Source organism: Beta vulgaris, chromosome 3 (assembly GCF_026745355.1).
Source record: "Beta vulgaris subsp. vulgaris cultivar EL10 chromosome 3, EL10.2, whole genome shotgun sequence".
NCBI lineage: Eukaryota > Viridiplantae > Streptophyta > Magnoliopsida > Caryophyllales > Amaranthaceae > Beta > Beta vulgaris.
Window position 1 is genome coordinate 40,335,383 of NC_079204.1, and position 19,332 is coordinate 40,354,714.

General features: G+C 42.6%; 1 protein-coding gene across 1 annotated transcript; it reads left to right on the top strand.

The window, feature by feature from the left end:
• The first annotated feature begins 8,252 nt into the window (after positions 1 to 8,252).
• LOC130590813 (uncharacterized) lies at positions 8,253 to 8,780 on the top strand. The gene is made up of 2 exons (XM_057393373.1): positions 8,253 to 8,336; positions 8,439 to 8,780. The coding sequence occupies exons 1-2, from the start codon at positions 8,253 to 8,255 to the stop codon at positions 8,778 to 8,780; spliced, it is 426 nt and encodes a 141-aa protein (XP_057249356.1).
• Positions 8,781 to 19,332: the final 10,552 nt, after the last annotated feature.

Sequence of the window (19,332 nt, forward strand, 5' to 3'; positions counted from 1 at the left end):
CCACAACACTCTTGAGTTATTCAGGGGTGAACATGTGTTGGAGCGCCTCAAAATGTTAGGTTGAGGGGTCTCATTAGCACTTTTTCCCTCATCGACAGGTGGCCTGGAAAATCCCACCACCGGTTGTGGAGTTGAGAAACCAGTTGGTGCTTCCCTAGTGGAACATTATTCTCATCTGTTTCTGGCATCTCGAAAGTCTGCTTAGGATCCATGAGAGTGGTATGCTCGCAAAGTTTATGACTTAAGACTTAAAGATATAGTTCACCCTTCTTTATAGCGCCAATTATTGTTCCAGTATGGAATAAATGCTTTCGAGTGAACCGGTCCTTCAAATATATAAGACGGTCTGGTGTCCTTCAAAACAGAGCACGTAAACTAACCTCAGTGGTTGATCAGAGAAACGCCCCTCCGATGCCTAAGTCAGTAAACGATTCTAACTGGTATATCTGAAGTAGATTATAATAATATATGTGAACATACCTTATGACTCAGATCAATGGAGTATATATAGGAGCCGGCAACGTCCTAGCTGAGGTAGGACTCTGCTCCTATTGGTTGGATATAATTCTATCCTCTTTCCATACTTATCTTTTAAGCCCATAAGCATATTAGATAATCATTGGATCAGACCTAGGCCCATAAGAGAATGGCCCATGTTAGGAGTGCCATCAAGGTATCCTGATAAAATCGGTATGACGTAGTCAACGACCCTATTACAGGGGCTTTGACCATGACAGCTATTAGCGGTTCCTTAGAACCGATATGGAACTTCATCAACCCCCATACAAGTCGCTTTGTTATATTATTGTAAATATAAAAGAAGATCAATCATACTTTTTTAAAAATTGATTTTATGCAAAATAAAAAATAAAAAGGTTAACTAAATTAGAAAATAGTAGATACGAAAAAGGAATAATTATACAATGTCAAGTTCAAAAGGTTAGGAACAACCAACTTCCTTGAAAGAGAGGAAACTTCCCTCTCTTCCCCCGAAAGAGCGTCCTACCACGCGATCATCCTCCGCCGCGACGGCCACCCTCCTCTACCCATGGCGGAGGAGATTTCAAATTTCGTATCCAACCTTCGTATACATGATGAGGAAGACAATGTTCTTAATCTTGATTCCATAAACCCTAATACCAAAAATGCAGTATCTCTTCTTCTCTTAGGGCGCATTCTTACTAAGCGATCTTTCAATCTCTAGGCATTTAAGAGAATGATCACCACTATATGGGACCCCATCACATGGTCTGGTCATCTGCGTTCTCTGACCTAACCTCTTCGCTTTCCAGTTCTTTCACTGGCAGGATATGATGGGTGTTCTCGGGGGCCGTCCATGGTGCTTTGACAACATGCTTGTGTTACTCAAGAAAGTGGATGGAGATGAACATCCGGACCAAGTAATCTTGAATCTATCTCCCTTTTGGATTAGGTTAACGAATTTACCTTTAATTATGCGATTGGATGTGTGGTTAAAGCTTTGATTGGAAATATGGGTCCTATTATTGAAATTGAGGAAGATGTGTTTGGTTTTGGTCAATATCGTCATGTTAAAGTATTGTTAGATATCACTAAACCTCTGAGAAGATATAGAAAACTGAAAGATACGAAATGTAATGAAATTCAAATCGATTTCGCATACGAATGACTTACTTTTTTCTGATTATCTTGTGGTGTTATGGGTCATTGAAAGAAAGATAGAGAGGTAAGTCACCTTCAACATGTATACATAAGACACTTGACAGGTTCACTAGCTCAATCTCATAACACGAGTTATACCCGAATGCTACTGCTGAGAATTCTCTCCGATATAAATTGAATCACTCGGCCATCATCTTTAGGCCCCCTATCCATAGCAGGCCCACTGGCAAGAAGCACAAGTTTCCTTTCGAAACTGCTTGGCTCCTTGATGAAAGTTGTGAAGTAGTTCAGTAGGTGATAATCTGATGGGCCAAATTGCTGTAATGGCCCACAACTTATTAGTCCAATGGAGTGGTTTGAAGTTTGGGCAGCTCTCCAAACAGATTGAGAAAGTAAAAAAGGAGCTCTCTTTGGCCCAACAACAGGATATTTTGGCTGCTTCTTGTGACAAGTGCTTAGAGTTGGAGAAAAAAATTGACGATCTTCATGAAATACATGAAGCCTATTGGTATTTGAGATCAAGAGTTGCAGAGGTTCGGGATGATGACAAAAATACAAAGTATTTTCATCATAAAACTTCGCAAAGAAAGAAGAAAAATTATGTAAAGGGTCTCTTTGACAATCACGGGTGATGGTGCGAAGATGGGCAGGATGTCGAAGGTATTTTCACAGATTATTTTTCTTTGATTTTCACTTCTACTGCTCCTTTACATACACAATTAAGTGAAGTTCTATAACTTGTTCATCCGATGATTATTGAAGCTTATAATGCCTTGCTCACAAAGCCTTATTTGAAGGAGGAAATATTTGCTGCTCTTCAACAGATGTATCCTTGCAAGGCTTTTGACGTTGATGGTATGCATGCTATCTTTTATCAGCACATCTGGCACATAGTTGATGATGATGTATTTTTATTTGTTAGTAATATTTTACATGGCTCCTTGTCTCCTAGCTGTGTTAACAATACTAACATTGCTTTGATTCCCAGAGTCAAAACTCTAACTAAAGCTGCTGAGTTTCATCCTATTGCTCTATGTAATGTTATCTACAAGCTGGTGTCTAAGGCTATTATTATCAAATTAAAAGAAATCTTGCCTAGCATTGTTTTTGACAATTAGAATGCTTTTGTTCTGGGTTATTTTATAACAAATAATGCTCTTATTGCCCTGGAGGTTTTTCACTCCATGAAATACAGAAACCGGAGTCGCAAGGGAGTGATAGCCATGAAATTGGATATAATCAAGGCCTATGACAAAGTGGAATGGGGCTTCCTGTGCAAACTTCTCCTCACTTTGGGTTTTCATGGTAGATGGGTGAACCTGTTTATGGATTGTGTCTCATCGATTTCATATTCCTTAATTATTAATGGAGGAGTCTGTGGTTCTGTTACTCCAGATCGAGGTCTCAGTCAGGGGGGACCCTTTGTCTCCCTATCTTTCTATTCTGATTGCCGATGCTTTTTCGAACATGATTCAGAGGAAAGTTTAGGAGAGACAGATTCATGGAGCTAAAACCAGCCGAAATTTCTCATCTTTTCTTTGGGAATGACAATTTACTCTTCACCAGAGCCTCCATTCAGGAATGCAATGTTATAGTTGATATTCTCAACAAATGTGAGTTAGCATCTGGGCAGAAAATTAACTATGAAAAATCGGAGGTATCTTTTAGTAGAGGAGTCAAAATCAGCCAGAGAGAAGAAATGACAAATGTTTTGAGCATGAGACAGGTGGAAAAGCATGAGAAATACCTTGGTAACCCCTCTATCGCAGGGAGATCGAAAAAACGTATTTTTTTATTCTCTTTTAGATAGAATTTAAAAGAAACTCCAAAAATGGAAGGAGAAACTACTTTCTAGAGTCGGAAAAGAAATTCTATTGAAGTATTTGATTCAAGCTATCCCAACTTATTTGATGGGAGTCTACAAGCTTCCTTGTTATTCAGTTATTCAGAAAATCCACTCAACCATGGCACGATTTTGGTGGGGGAGCTCTGATTCCCAAAGGAAGATCCACTGGAAAAGTTGGGAATACTCGTCAAGCTTGGAGGTTAGTACGTGTTCCAAAATCTCTTTATGCTCGAGTCATGAAAGCAAAATACTATCCAAATTGTGAATTCTTGGATGCCTCCCTTGGGTACTCATGTAGTTATTCTAGGAGTAGTATTTTGAGTTCAAAAGCTCCTTTAAAAGAAGGAATTGTTTGGAGAGTGGGCAATGGCACACACATAAACTTGTGAAATGACCCATGGGCGGTTGATGAAAATGGGCGATTTCTTACTAGTGACCGAATTGATGGTGTAAACATGGTGTGTGATTTGATTGATTATGAGAGCAAGGGATGGAAGGTGGATACTATTGAAGCCTCTTTTGATGAAAGAGATGTGATGTGTATCCTTAGCACCCCCTTGAGTTCACTCATTATGAAGGATGAAATCATTTGGGCTTTTACCAAATATTCTTCTTAGGTAAAAACCGCATACATGATTGGCAAAGGTGAGAACCTTGACAATGTCCACAAGCTAGGTTGATATTTAGAGTTTGGAAGTGAGCCCAAAGGTGCGACAATTTTTATAGAAAATGTGCACTAACACCCTCCTAGTTCGAGATCTCCTTAAGAACCGCCACATGATAAAAGATAATTTATGTAACACTCCGTCCGTTCATAGGCAATGAATAAACAGTAGTAGACGATAGTGGAAATATCGTCAAGACGAACAGTGTCACTCTAAAGTTCTAATAAAATCTAAAACAACAACAAAATAAATCCCAAAGGACATTAATCCAAAAGTATCCATAACAAAATAACATGAACCTAAATCCCACAAATAACGCAAAGAAACGAAATAAGTAATTCTCCTAATTAAGGTTGTCGGTATCTGTCGAACCCCATGACAAAACCATACTGCAACATATTAACCTGCAAAATATATCAACAAACATCCACAATGAGTGAAGAGTAACTAACAGCTCTCCCAGCTCAATTAGGATCCATGTAGAAGTTATCAAGCATTAATAAATAAGTACCACTCAACATAAAATATCAAACTAAACCAAATAACAACCAAACAACAACTAACAGTTTAACATGGTTAAATAAAGTAAATCATGATTAGTAAATTTAATATAAGCATACAAGATCCATAACATAAGCCTCCAAAATAATTAATCAAAATAATATAATAGGTTTTGAGAACACTAGTAGAATAAATGCTTCTTGCTGCGGTTTTACCCATACGCAGTAATATATCACCTGAAAAGAAAAGGAAAAATATAAAATAACCATATTGCTGCGGTTTCGGCCGAAAACCACAGTAATATGGTTTCAATGGAAATTTTTTGAAATTTTTTTGACTATTTGACCAAATATATTGCTGCGGTTTCTCGAAAAAACCGCAACAATATATTAAAATAATATAAAAAATATTAAACCATCTGAAAAAATATATAATATTAAAATAGTAACCTATTGTAGCGCTTTTTTTAAAAAATCGCGGCAATAGGCGGTTTTAAGTATAAAAAAGAAATAGTGGCCCAACTAGGGTTTTGTTCCTCTCTCTAAAAATCTCATTAGCCGTTTCACTCTCCTTTCTCTCCTCTTCGGCGTTCTTCATCGTCCTCTCCCCATTTCTCTCTCATTAACCGTCCTCTCCTCTCTCTCTCCTCTCTCTTCTTCGGCGCATAGTTTCTCTCTCATTAACTGTCCTTCATGGCTCATCCTCGCCGTCCTTCATGGCTTGTCCTCGCCGTCCTTCATGGCTCATCCTCACCGTCCTTCATGGTTAGTTTCGCTCGTGAATAAAACCACCACCATGTCGCTCGTGGCTCGTGACGCGCAACGCCTCGACCCTCGTCGATGGTGGCTCGTGACACGCAAGGTCTCGACCCTCGTCGATGGTGGCACGTGACGCGCAAGGCCTCGACCCTCGTCGAGGGTGGCTCGTGACGCGCAAGACCTCGACCTCCTCGATGGTGGCTCGTGAACTCGCCGGCTTTTGTCGACCGCGACTGAGAACTCGCAAGGAACTTTTAGGGCTTTAATTTCTGTTTTTATTTTTGTTTTTTATTTTATTTATTATTGCAGATTTTTTGTTCACTGTAATGTATCTCGGATTTTTTTTTTGTTCATTTTTCTTATTTTCTTTCTTCATTTTTGTTCGCTGTAATGTAATTTTCTTATTTCAGATTTTTTGTTCACGGTAATGTAATTTTTTGTTCATTTTTGAACTTTTCTTTGTTCAGTTTTTTTTTTTTTTCTTATTGTTGTTTTTTTCTTTGTTAGTTTAATTTCATTTTCTATATCTCGTTTTTCTCTTTGTTCAGTTTTCTTATTTATTTATTTTTCATTAGTTTCGTTTCATTTTCTGTATCGTTTTGCCGTTGCAAGTTTCTGTTTTTTTGCTATTTTTCTGACTTTTTTATCTTTAGAATTTAATGGCAAAACACGTGTACATATTGCTGCGGTTTTGGTTAGAAACCACAGCAATATGCCTATTTTTTCATATTAAATACCACATATTGCTGCAGTTTTCTCTAGAAACGCAACAATATACTTTATGAATGTGATAAAAAATATATATTGCTTCGGTTTTACCTAGAAACCGCAGCAATATATTAATTACCTATTGCTGCCCCCTTAATTGTTGCGCGGCCAAAACCGCCGCAATAGGCCATTTAATGACCGCAATAATAAGCATTTATTCTACTAGTGGAAAGAACGGAACGCCAGTGGATCGCAACCCACTCCCAAAGGTTTGTCAGATCAAAATCTCCAGACAGCCTATGGGCTTACGTTCTCTACTACATGTGTCTTAGAATGGCCAAAATCCGGATGCAGGATAGTACCCAACTCAGTACTTCCCAACCTCTCGGTCGACAATAATTAACCCAGGTAAGACCCCTAAATCGCAACCTATAGGTCGTTGGCATGTTATTCACCGGGGACTACGTCTATCCCACTGGATATCTTAATCTCAATAACATATTTCTACAAGTAAATACTATAATTTATTTAACAATTATTCATCAAATATAAATAATAAGGATGCCTTTCAGGCCTTACACCTAAAATCAGCAGAAACTAGGATCGCAACCAAAGAGTCTCAATTGAACAATATTTATTCTTCCCAAAGTAATAGTAATAATAATACTAATAAAATCATTTCATCAAACTAACAAGAATGAAACTTCATAAAAACATAAATTATACGCCAACACAATATAGTCAAACACTCCAACTACTACACTTTCGTTGTCTGAGTTTGGGTACAAGGTTAATTACAACGTTAGTTATAATACCCCCGGTACATAACTCTTGGCGAAACGGTACTAAAGACAGTTTTATTCTCTCTCATGTACTGAAACGTCGCCCAACTTAGATATTGATTTATAAAACTACAACATTATTATAACAAGGAGAGAAAAAGTCACGATGCATTACAATACACCTCTGCAGTTATCAAATAGAATAACTCCCAAAAATTAAAACCATAAAGGCACCTTGTATGCGTATCACCCAAGTGTATTAGCGGCCATACATAAAGTGTTCGCGAGCAGGGCACCGGACGCGAATATGTTAAAGGCGTTAGAAGCTTCATCTAAATCAGTTCGTTTCTAAAGGCCGATAGTGTTGACGGGCGCCTAATAAGACAAAGCAAGGGAATCTTCCCACCTGTCAAGTGCGTCACAGCCCTACACGTGTCGAAGGATTATACGCCCTGTCACAGGAATAGTACTTCTATAAATACCCCAATGGTACTATTCTGCAGGTACATTCTCTCATACTAAAAATAGCTTATCTCTCTCTCTCTCTCTATATTTTCTCTCTCTAAATCTCAGTGGGACCAATTACTGACTTGAGCGTCGGAGGGTGTTTCCTCAAAACCACCCCGAGGGCAGCTCACGTTTGCATACTGTGCAGCTTTCCAGCAAGAACGTTAGCCCTCACATCTTAGTGGCCTTATAAAAGACGCTAACCGTTTCCACACCGAAACAATTTGGCGCTAGAAGGAGGGGCCTTCCAACCTTCCAAGGAAGCAGTCATGGGTGGCGCAAGCAATGCTGGTCAAGGTCTCTAGGAAAAGGATGTCGGTCAGACATCATCGCAGCCAGTCATCATTGGGGCGATAGGAAATCCGCAATTCCACTATCATACCCCTGAAGGACAAACTCCGAACAGTAATGTACTTCTTAACTTGGCTCAACTGAGTCAATTCTCCCCTGAATAGCTACAAACTGTAGTGTCCTTCATCTAAATGCTGACCGGAAATCACCAACAGAGTACTCCACCTACTCAGCCAACTGGCGGAGCCCGTAAACGACCACTGGTTACGGCCGGTACGAACGCTGACGACACCCCGCTTCGCAAGATGCGATCTTTGAACAACAGTGGACGAGAACTAGAGAAAAGGATTGACCAATCAGACTACAAGGAAGAAATACTGGAAACTGAAGAATTATATCATTCTGAGGAGGAGGAAGAGGCTCAGGGTGGCTCTCGCCGTGAGTAAAGTGCCACGGGCGCTAGTAACTATTCGGCAGGAGGTCACCTACTCATTAAGCGCAAACTTCTCCTTTCACTATGGATATACTGAATCACCCGATGACAAGGATCAAGATGCCGACCTCAAAGTATGATGGCACTTCTGACCCGGATGATCATGTGGCGGCCTATGAAGGTCATATGTTCCTCTACATGCAGGTGGACGCCATCTAGTGTAAGGTATTCCCTTCCACTTTGACCGGGATAGCTCAAACGTGGGTTAAGAGCCTCAAACCAGGTAGTATTTCCAGTTTTTCTCAGCTGTCATCCACATTTAGTACTCATTTCGTAAGCAATAGGCACCGTGAGCGCACCACTGGAGAGTTGTTGTCAGTCAAGCAAGGCAAGAATGAAAGCCTAAGGGATTATATCGGTCGTTTCAATGTCGAAGCGGTCTCCATTCCCATATTACAGCAAGATGTAGCTGTGTTGGCACTGATGACAGGACTTAAAGAAGGATCCCCATTTCGGGATTATCTTAGCCGCAATTCCTATACGTCTCTGGGACCAGTTCTTGGCAAAGCAAATGACTACGTCAGAGGTGAAGAGTTTGATAAGGCGGTGGGTAACCGCGAGCCTGAGAAGAAAAAAGAAGACCAGTAGAGAAAGGTTAAGGGTTGTGAAAATGATCGCGACCAGAAAATAGAAGGCAGGAGTCACACATGGTCAAAAGAGGAAATGACCGAGAAAAAGAAAGCGAGAGGTATGACCGCGATCGTAGGGACCGCGAAAGAAGTAACCGAGAGGGGGGTGAACGCGAGGAGAAATTTGATGCGTACACTCAACTCACCACCTCAAGGAGTCAGATCTTTTTAATGAACAAAGATTGCGACAAGTGGCAGCGTCCAAAGCAGATGTTCCATAAGAACCGTGACAAGAGCAAGTGGTGTGATTTTCATGGAGATCACGACCATCTGAAAGACAATTTGGAAGATTTGATAAGAAGAGGTTACTTCAGTCAATACCAAGCCCGGACTAAGTAAGGGGATCTGGTGAAGCCAGTAACCCGAAAGGTTCAATCTAGGATTAGCGAGATCCATATGATCAATGGCGGACCCATTCACGGTGGAAGTGTGAATGGGGCGAAAGCCAATTTGAAGGAGTTCAAACACCAGATCAATTTTAATGAAAGTATGCAATGGAAGCGGCCTCCAGCCATGCCGGCCATGTCTTTCACTGTGAAGGATGCAGAGCATGTGGTGTACCCACATGATGACCCATTAGTGGTCACGTTAAAAATGTCGAACTGTTTGGTTCACATGATCTTGGTGGATGGAGGAAGTTCCACCAACATTCTATACCTTTCCACATTCAAGAAGTTGATGATAGGAAGGGAGTATCTGAAGCCTGTCCGATATCCGGTGATAGGGTTCACGGGAGCATCCGTGACCCCAGAGGGTTTAGTGAGCCTCCCGGTGAGGATTGGAGATGATGCTGAGGCTCGGGACATCATGGCAGAATTCTTAGTGGTTGACGTTCCAAGCGCTTATAACGCCATTATTGGGCGTCCTCTCATTCATAACGTCCAAGGAATCATCTCCACATATCACTTAACTATGATGTATGTCACTAATGAGGGAACAACAACAAAGTTAAGAGGAAATCAAGAAGCAGCGAAGTCATGTTACTTAACAACGCTTAAGCAGCCAGCAAAGAGAATGCTAGTGGAGGAAATGAATCCGCCTACTATGAAGCAAAGACGAGCTCAGAGGAGAGCCTTAATGAATGAAGAAGGGCAAGATAAGGAAGAAATGATGGAAGTGTCTATGGAAGAGCTGGAGGCCAGGCCCGAGGATACGCCAAGGCCCCAGCCAGATGGAGAAACTCAGCAGGAGATGCTGGCTGAGGATCCGGCAAGAACAGTAGCTGTGGGGATCGATATGGACCCAGAAGTCCGGATCAATTTGGTGGCTCTCTTAAGGGAGAACGCGGATGTCTTCGCGTTCTCGGCAGACGAGATGCCAGGGATAGACCCAGCTGTGATGGTCCATCGCCTGAATGTTGATAGTACCGTCCGTCCAATCAAGCAAAAGAAGAGAAATTTCTCGGCCGAGAAAAATAGGGCCGTAAAAGAAGAGGTCGACAAACTGCTGGCAGCAGACTTCATTGAGCCACGCGACTATCCAGAATGGCTGGCCAATGTAGTTATGGTAAAGAAGGCTAACGGTCAGTGGAGAATGTGCGTAGACTTCACGGACCTTAACAGAGCATGCCCAAAAGATTGCTACCCCTTGCCCAGAATAGATCAGCTAGTAGACTCTACTAGCGGCCATGCTTTATTGAGTTTTATGGACGCATTCTCGGGCTATCATCAGATAAGCCTTCTTGAAGCAAACAGAAAGAAAACGACATTCATAACAAACTGTGGAGTTTACAAATACAAGGCGATGCCATTTGGGCTCCGTAATGCCGGAGCCACATATCAAAAGCTGGTAGATAAATTGTTTGCTGATCAGAGTGGAAGAAACATAGAGGCTTATGTTGATGACTCCATTGTCAAAAGTAAGACTGATCGCGAACACCTAGAAGATCTCGCGGAAACATTCAAAACGCTAAGGAAGTATCAGATGAAGCTCAACCCTAAGAAATGTGTGTTTGGAGTGAAGGCTGGCAAGTTCATAGGCTTCCTTGTGAGCAAAAGGGGAATAGATGCGAATCCAGAAAAAGTCCAGGCAATTGTGGATTTACCGGAACCCAAGGGTGTGAAGGACATTCAGAGGTTAACTGGAAGAATGGCGGCCCTCACCCAATTCATCTCCAAATCAGCGGATAAGGCTTTGCCCTTCTTTACCTTGCTGAGGGGTAACAAAAAATTTGAGTGGGGGGAAGAGTATAGCAGGGCATTCACGGCCGTAAAAGAACATATGAAAAGATTACCAACTATCACAAGACCTGAAACAGGAGATGTGCTGCAGCTATATGTCTTAGCATCGCCAATAACGGTCGCGGCCGTGCTGCTGGTAGAAAAGGAGAAAAGACAACAGCCCATATATACTTCATCAGCCACATTCTTAACGGCCCAGAGAGCCGCTATCAGCTGGTGGAGAAAATGGCCCTGGCAGTAATAATAGCAACAAGGAAGCTCAGACCATACTTTGACTGTCATCCCATTCAGGTGCTCACAAATCAACCGCTAGAAAAAGCTCTTCAGAAGATGGATAGCTCGGGCCGCTTGCTGAAATGGGCCGTGGAGCTATCAGAATATGACATACAATACAAACCCAGAACCCCCATTAAAGCTCAAGCCTTGGCGGGTTTTGTGGTAGAGGCCTCATATGAAGAAGAAGAAGTAGAGCAAAAAGAAAGCTGGTTATTAGAAGTAGACGGATCCGCCGCCGATAGCGGATCCGGAGCGGATAGTCATGACAAGTCCGAAAGGGAACAGTTTCCAATACGCCATCAAGTTTACGTTTCCAGCATCGAATAACGAAGCTGAGTATAAAGCTGCCATTGGGGGGCTGAGAATGTGCTTAGCGGCTGGTGCAAAACATGTGCTCTTGAAGACAGACTCTCGGCTGGTCAGCGGCCAGCTAAAAGGGGATTTTGAAGTCAGGGGGGTAAACATGATGAAGTATGTAGAGAAAGCTAAGGAGTTGATAGCTCAGCTTCAACACTTCGAAGTGCAAGCAATACCGCGAGCAGAGAACGAGAAAGCAAATGCCCTTTCCAAGCTCGCCAGCTCCAATTCATCCAGCGTGGAAGAACAGTCATAGTCGACATGCAGAAGGAAAAAAGCATTTCAGAGCAGGTAGTGACCGTCAACAGTATCAATCAGCAGGGAGAATGGTTCAGCGAGCTGGTGGCGTACAAGCTGACAGGAACACTCCCCAACGATGCCTCATCCGCAAAGAAGTTGAGACGACAGGCAAATTGGTATATCATATACCAGGATGAGCTGTATAAGAAATCATTTAGCCTACCCCTTCTAAAATATGCAACGGCATGGGACTCGAAGAAAATTCTAGAAGAAATACACGAGGGCATATGCGGAAATCATATTGGTGGAAAGGCTTTAGCATTGAAGGAACTGAGGGCCGGATTTTACTGGCCAACTATGTTAGCGGATGCTCAAAGTTATGTCCAGAATTGTGATAAATGCCAGAGATACGCTCTTGTCATTAACAGACCAGCTAATGATTTGCAGCCTATATTATGTCCAATCATCTTCGCGCAGTGGGCGATGGACATCCTGGGGCCGTTTACAAAAGCAACTGGAGGGAGGAGGTTCTTAATAGTAGGCATTGATTACTTAACAAAGTGGATAGAAGCTGAGCCGACATCACAGATCAAGGCTAGCCAGGTTAAGAAATTCATTTGGCATAACATCATGACAAGGTTTGGAATCCCTATGGCCATTGTTTTCGACCATGGCGTTCAGTTCGACTATCGTGCAATACAAGCTTTCCTAACAGAATTCAGGGTCAAGTTCGCGTATTCAGCTGTGTGCCACCCTCAAAGCAACGGTCAAGCGGAGGCCGCGAACAAGCAGATTTTGAACGCCCTATAAAAGAAACTGGATGAATTCAAAGGAAAATGGGCTGACATGGTACCTGCCATTCTTTGGTCAAACAGAACAACAGAAAAAGAGGCAACGGGGGAAAACCCTTTCAAGCTAGCTTTTGGAACAGAAGCAGTGCTACTAGTGGAGGTGGGTCTGCCCTCGTACCGAGTCAAACATCAAAACATGGACGCAAATGAACAAGCACTTAGGGAAACCCTAGATTTGTTGCCCGAAATAAGGCTCATGGCGGAATTAAAAGCAGCTGCTTACAAAGATAGGATCAGCAGGGCCTATAACAAGAAGGTCTGGGAGAGGCCACTGGACGTCAATGATCTTGTTCTTAGAAGAACGGCCGCCACCAGAAAAGCACACGATGAGGGGACGCTAACAGCAAACTGGGAAGGCCGTATATCATTGCTTGGAAGATAGGCCTTGGTTCCTTTATCCTTAAGGAGATGGACGGGAAAGAGCTTAAAAACTGCTGGAATGCTGATGTTCTCAAAAAATACTACGTGTAAACAAGAAAAGATTGTAATGGGCCGAGAGCCTTTGATTGAGTTGCATAAATAATATAACTTTCGCTAGCGTTCTGATAAATGCACTCCTTTACTCTGCATTATCTTTGTACATTATCTATTAACAGCCATATGACAGGCTAAGTGCATTAACGGTCATATGACAGACCTAGCACAAAAATTTAAAGCCATATAACAGGCTAAGTGCATTAACGGTCATATGACAGACCTAGCACAAAAAATTAAAGCCATATAACAGGCTAAGTGCATTAACGGTCATATGACAGACCTAGCACAAAAAAATAAAGCCATATAGCAGGCTAAGTGCGTTAATGGTCATATGACAGACCAAGCACAAAAATTAAAGCCATATAACAGGCTAAGTGTGTTAACGGTCACATGACAGACCAAGCACAAAAATTAAAGCCATATAACAGGCTAAGTGTGTTAACGGTGATATGACAGACCAAGCACAAAAATTAAAGCCATATAACAGGCTAAGTGCACTAACGGTAAGATGATAGACCTAGCATAAAAGTTAAAGCCATATAACAGGCCAAGTTGACGTCAGGTAGCAGACGCGACATATAAAAATAAAAGTGAGCGGCAAGATAAAAGAAGATTGACAACTAACCATATAAGCATGCAGATACCAACAAAGCAAGAAAAACAGGAAGACCAAGATAAACCAAGATGACAAAAATACTTTCATAAATTAAAAGCTACTGGCTTGGCGGCCAACTATAAAAAACGATATGGCGGCCAATATAAAAAAGGATTTTAGTTGGAATTAAGTACTTGGAATCATAAACTGAATAATTATTCAAAGAACGCCAACAACCGGCGAATTACAATACCAAAAAATTCAAAGTATTACAAACTATAATGCAAAAGCTAAAAACTATTTGAGGAGCAGGAAGAGCTGAAAGATGGCCGCCAAAAACTTCAAGAGGGAGGAGGTCCTGAGTCGCGAGGATCCACGTCAGCAATAGCGTCCTCATCGGCGAAATTCGGATCCCCCTCAAAAGGCGACAGATGATGACCGGCAACATGAGCGTTTTCAATAACGTTCCAGTCAAAGCCCGGAACGGTTTTGCAGACGCATCTCATGGCAGCTGCCCAGCCACCATCATACCTCTTGTGGAGCTCCGCCACATATTCATCAGAGCTCTTGAAATCAGCAACTGCCTTGGCGGCACCACGAGCCTCAGGTTCAACGGAAGCGTCCAATACAACTACTTCCTTCTCAGTTATGGCGGCCTCCACTGCCTTGGTCAGTATCTTGACGTTCTCCTCAGCCTCCTCCAAGAGAGCCCCCCTTTGCCCCAAGGTCGCCACCTCATCCTGCACGGGCGACAGCTTTTCTTCAGCATCGTTCAGGAGGCCTTGACAAGTCTCCAAAGAAGCTTTGTAGCTGCCTACCAGCCTCTGGTAGTCTAGGTACTGCTCTATCAGTTCGACGTATCAAGGCCCCTGACGGCCTATCCAAGGGTAGCTGTATACCCTTGAGAATTCGGTAGGCTAGGATGCCACCATTCTCCGGAATGTCGGAGTAGAGAGATTCATCTTCCTTGACGTCCCAGTCAGGTCGATAAATTCGCCCTGGGGTGACAGGTGGAGCAGCAAACGCGGCCGCTACAGAATCACTTAGCGGCACCTCTTTCTCCTCTACCTACTCCCGGAACCGGTAAAAAATCCCAGGAGAAAGGTCGGTGAGAAAGCTGGGTTTGGTTATCAATTCCCTTATCTTCTCCCGAATGGAAGAGACAGAGCCTGATAACCAGGAAGCACCGCTAAGAGGCCCCAGGCCGGTAGCTGCAGCTGCCTGCTCCTAGGTCTCCTCCGCAGCATCCACGTCCAGATCCTCAATCTGGACTACCTCGTTGGCGGCTGAAGTGCCAGGATCCTCAACAGCCTGCCTTTTGTTTGCAGCAGCATCAGTAGCAGCAGACTCTCGCGACCTCCTCCTGTTATGACCACCCCTAGTCACACTTCGAGTGGTGGATGCCCGAAGGGGGATGTCAGGAGAGGATGGTGCGCCTGGATTGGCCGCGACCACAGGGACGCGGGAGGTGGTAGCTGCTCCACGGCCCCTCCGAAGATTCTGAGGACCATGGCGGTTTCCTCCCCGGTGACCGTTAGAAATACTATGCATTGTCTCGTATTTGTTTGGAGGAGCAGCCGGCAGGTGAGTTAAGGGACTATAATCCTCGTCAACACGAACAAGGCCAAGGTCAAGAGTCTCAAAACCTGCAAACAAGTAAAAGGAAATTACCAAGTCAAGTACATGCAAAACAAAATGTTGCTACTCACTATTGTCATCAAACAGACCAATCCGACAGCACACTTACCATTTTCATAGGCAGGGGACAACAGAAAAGCCGACAACGGCCTATCTCCCAGAATATACTTCGAATGAGGAAGCCAGATTGAGGGCTCCTTAGACCTAACAGTCTTCCCATCCTCATAAGTAATGTCGTAATCCGCCGAGCCGAAATAATCATAGGCCGCGGATTCAGCGGCAAATGCTCCATATGAGGAGAAGGCTCTGTAAAGTGACGACGAACAGGGTACTCGTCGGGAACTTGCAGCTAAAAGAAAGCATCTTGCCAACCCTTCAGGCTGGTTATCTTGGGCTAGACCGTCATCTTTTTGTCGGCCGTCATTAACGACCACCACCCGGTGAGCCGCGAAGACCCATTCTTCATCAACCAATGGATATGGTGGAACAAGTTTATTGATGAAGGAAAGTCCAAAAAGCATATCACCCAGATATACACGATCAAGTTACGGACCGCTAGGGGAGTCAGCTGCGCCAAACAAACATTGAACGCGTTCAGAATCTCGACCAAGAAGGAATCCAAGGGAAAACGAAGGCCGAACTCAAAATGATGAGTATAAAACGGCCACGTGGCAGGGAGGGCACGCGATAATAATAGATCCCTCGGACGACACAATCAACTTGTAGGGAGATGGCATATGATACAAATTTCGTGCAACCCTAGGATACCCCAAATCCAGAGCGTCCTGGCGCCACAATTCATCTATCTCTACAATCAATGGGCCAGAAGTGGTATCCTCCGGCAACCAAAGTGCATTGGTCCCAGGGCCAGTGGCGTCCTCACCATGGTGGCCAGAAGTCGAACTTTCAGCAACTAATGGTTCCTTAGAACGAGAAGAGCCACCGGTCCGACGTTGGTAAACGACCTCAGTATTATCCTCTTGGGCCATGGCAGTAGCAGGCAACTCGCTGTCGTCACCTAGATTAATAATAGGAGGGTTAGGAGTTATAGACTCCTACAAGCGGTCATAAAAACTGGAAGGCATCCTAACCCCCGCATCCGCCAAGCTGTCTAACCAAGCATGCTCCCTAAGAGGGGGAACGTCAAGACCAGGAACGGCATCAGCTGAGGGGTACCTACGGGTACGCCTAGCCAAGATTTGGTGTCTAAGTTCCTTAAGCGTCTGCTTATCGCCACTTTGGCTAGTAGCGAAATACCTCAAAGTCAGATTGTGCTCCTCAGGAGTAGAGGGGTCGTTATGGAACTTGGATCTTAACTCCCTTTCTCTATCAGTCGTGGGGGGTATGTCCGCTAATAACCTAGTCCTCCCCACAGGGCTTAAGTCAGACTCAGAGTTGTTAAGTAATGAAAGGGAAGAGGGATCACTCTGGGTCATGAAAACCTCATCAAAAGCATTCTGGCTATCAGATTGGTCCGACATGACGATTAAACGCGAACAAGACTTAAGGAAATGAGGAGAAAAGTGTAAAGTTACCTGGAAATTTAAGGTCGTCGGAAAAAGGGAAGAAACAAAGAGTAGAAGTCGCTGGAAAGGACAGGTAAAGCTCCAAAACAGTGAAAACAACACCGAAAGCTGAAATCTTGACCGGAAAACCGCCGAGAAATCGCCAAAGTCAGAGCAAAGAAGAAACCCAGAAAATGCAACTAAAGAAAAAGCGAAATTCTTAGTATCACTAGAACCGGAAGAAGAAAAGTGGAAGAATGGTGAACTTTTCAGTGAAATCTAAGTACCAGGGAGCAAGCTTTTGAGGAAAATAAGTTCGAACAATGGAGGTTGTGTCAGAAAGCAAGAGGAAGAAGAAAGGTGTTTTCTCTTAAACTACGGAATGAAAAATCAAAAAAATAACCGTCTTTTGTATTTATATACAGACGAGTGGTGGGGATCAAATAACCTCTCCAACTTCTCCCCAGATATGTGCCAAGTGTCATGGTGAGACAAAAACCTAGTAAAGTAATGGGCGAGGTTTTCGAAAAAAGTAATCATTAACTTTTCGAACATCTTCAACTCCCTACAACAACACGTGGCACCTGTCAAATTTATTATATAAAAACAAATTAAATACCACAAAAATGCCTGCGTCCATCCAATAACATCCTTAGCGGTCAAGACCCCAAAAGATGCTGGGGGGGGCTAGTTGTATGGGTATCACCCATATGTATTAGCGGCCATACATAAAGTGTCCGCGAGCAGGGCACGGGATGCGAATATGTTAAAGGCGTTAGAAGCTTCATCTAAATCAGTTCGTCTCTAAAGGCCGACAGTGTTGGCGGACGCCTAACAAGACAAAGCAAGGGAATCTTCCCACCTGTCAAGTGCGTCACAGCCCTACACGTGTCGAAGGATTATACGCCCTGTCAGAGGAATAATACTTCTATAAATACCCCAATGGTATTATTCTGCAGGTACATTCTCTCATACTAACAATAGCTTATCTCTCTCTCTCTATAGTTTCTCTTTCTAAATCTCAGTTGGACCAATTACTGACTTGAGCGTCGGAGGGGGTTTCCTCAGAATCACCCCGAGGGCAGCTCACATTTGCGTACTGTGCAGCTTTCTAGCAAGGACGTTAACCCTCACATCTTAGCGGCCTTATAAAGGACGCTAATCGTTTTCACACCGAAACACACCATAACTTAACTACTAGAAATAATTCTCTAATTCTATTCGTTAATCAAAGTGATCATACAAGATTACAAACTTTTATTATGGCAGACTACAATATCTTGTTATAGCTATAGATAAGAATATCATTGACTATAGTTATATATTATATGGCTGAACTAATATGGAAGACAAGAGCCTGAGATAATCGATTTCCAAGAACGAATACATATACTCTCCTTAAATATACAACTCAACATCAAGCAAAGCTACTTTAATACTTAGTACAAGAGGACGGAGAGAAAATAAAAGACACCATTACATGATCTCCAAAACTAGTTGACTATAGAAGAAAACCTAAAAAAAAACAATCACCCACAGCAGCATGGGTGGTAACTTGGCAACAACAACATTACTCCAACTACCAAAAAACATCTAAACATCAATCATAAGTAGACAGTGCCATTCTTGATGAAAAAGATATTGCCTCATGCCATACTAAGAATCACCCAAGTCTCATAATACCAAGACAACAAATCACTCACCATACAAGAATCCAAGGAACATGAATTAGCTACTCTCTAACATCTATAACATATACTTCACGGTTATATAAAATCATATTTATCAAACCACAGAACCCAAATAATTACATAATCATATAATTAACAAAAACCTGAAAACAAACATATAACATCCCACCTAAATTCCTAAAATCAATACTAAACCAACTAAAGTATTAAAACTAGATAAATCCTAAACGAATTCTAATCGTACTAGGATCGCCGTAAGTTACCTTTGAAGACCTCCAATTGCTTGCATTTTTATTATGTACTGCTCTACTTCGATCATAATTCATGGCAATTGAAAACTCAGATTCAAAATCGCTCCAGTCACAATCAAGGCCCAGATGTCCTAAACATGATGTCCAAATTTGAAGACGATACAACGATTACATCTCCAGTCATTTTCGTGAAGGTGTGACAGGGAAGTCCGAGATGAACTTTACTCTTCTCTCTCTCTCTTCAAATGGCGTGAACAAGGAGGGTTACAAACTGAAAATATGGACGGGTTACAGCCCCCAAAGTGAGGTTAAAAGGGGTTATAAACTTAAATGATGAGATTTCATAATGCACAATAAGGGGTAACTAAGGTGAGGGGTTACAAATGGATTAAAAGGTGGTCAAAAAAGCCTCTCCAATGTCTTAAATCTCTGATTTTGTGGACAGTTTTT

Excerpts from the sequence above, each read along its gene's own strand:
- LOC130590813 (XM_057393373.1), top strand. The coding sequence starts at position 8,253 with ATGCCGACCTCAAAGTATGATGGCACTTCTGACCCGGATGATCATGTG. Across the intron at positions 8,337-8,438 it reads ATATGTTCCTCTACATGCAG|CTGTCATCCACATTTAGTAC; the intron begins GTGGACGCCATC and ends AGTTTTTCTCAG.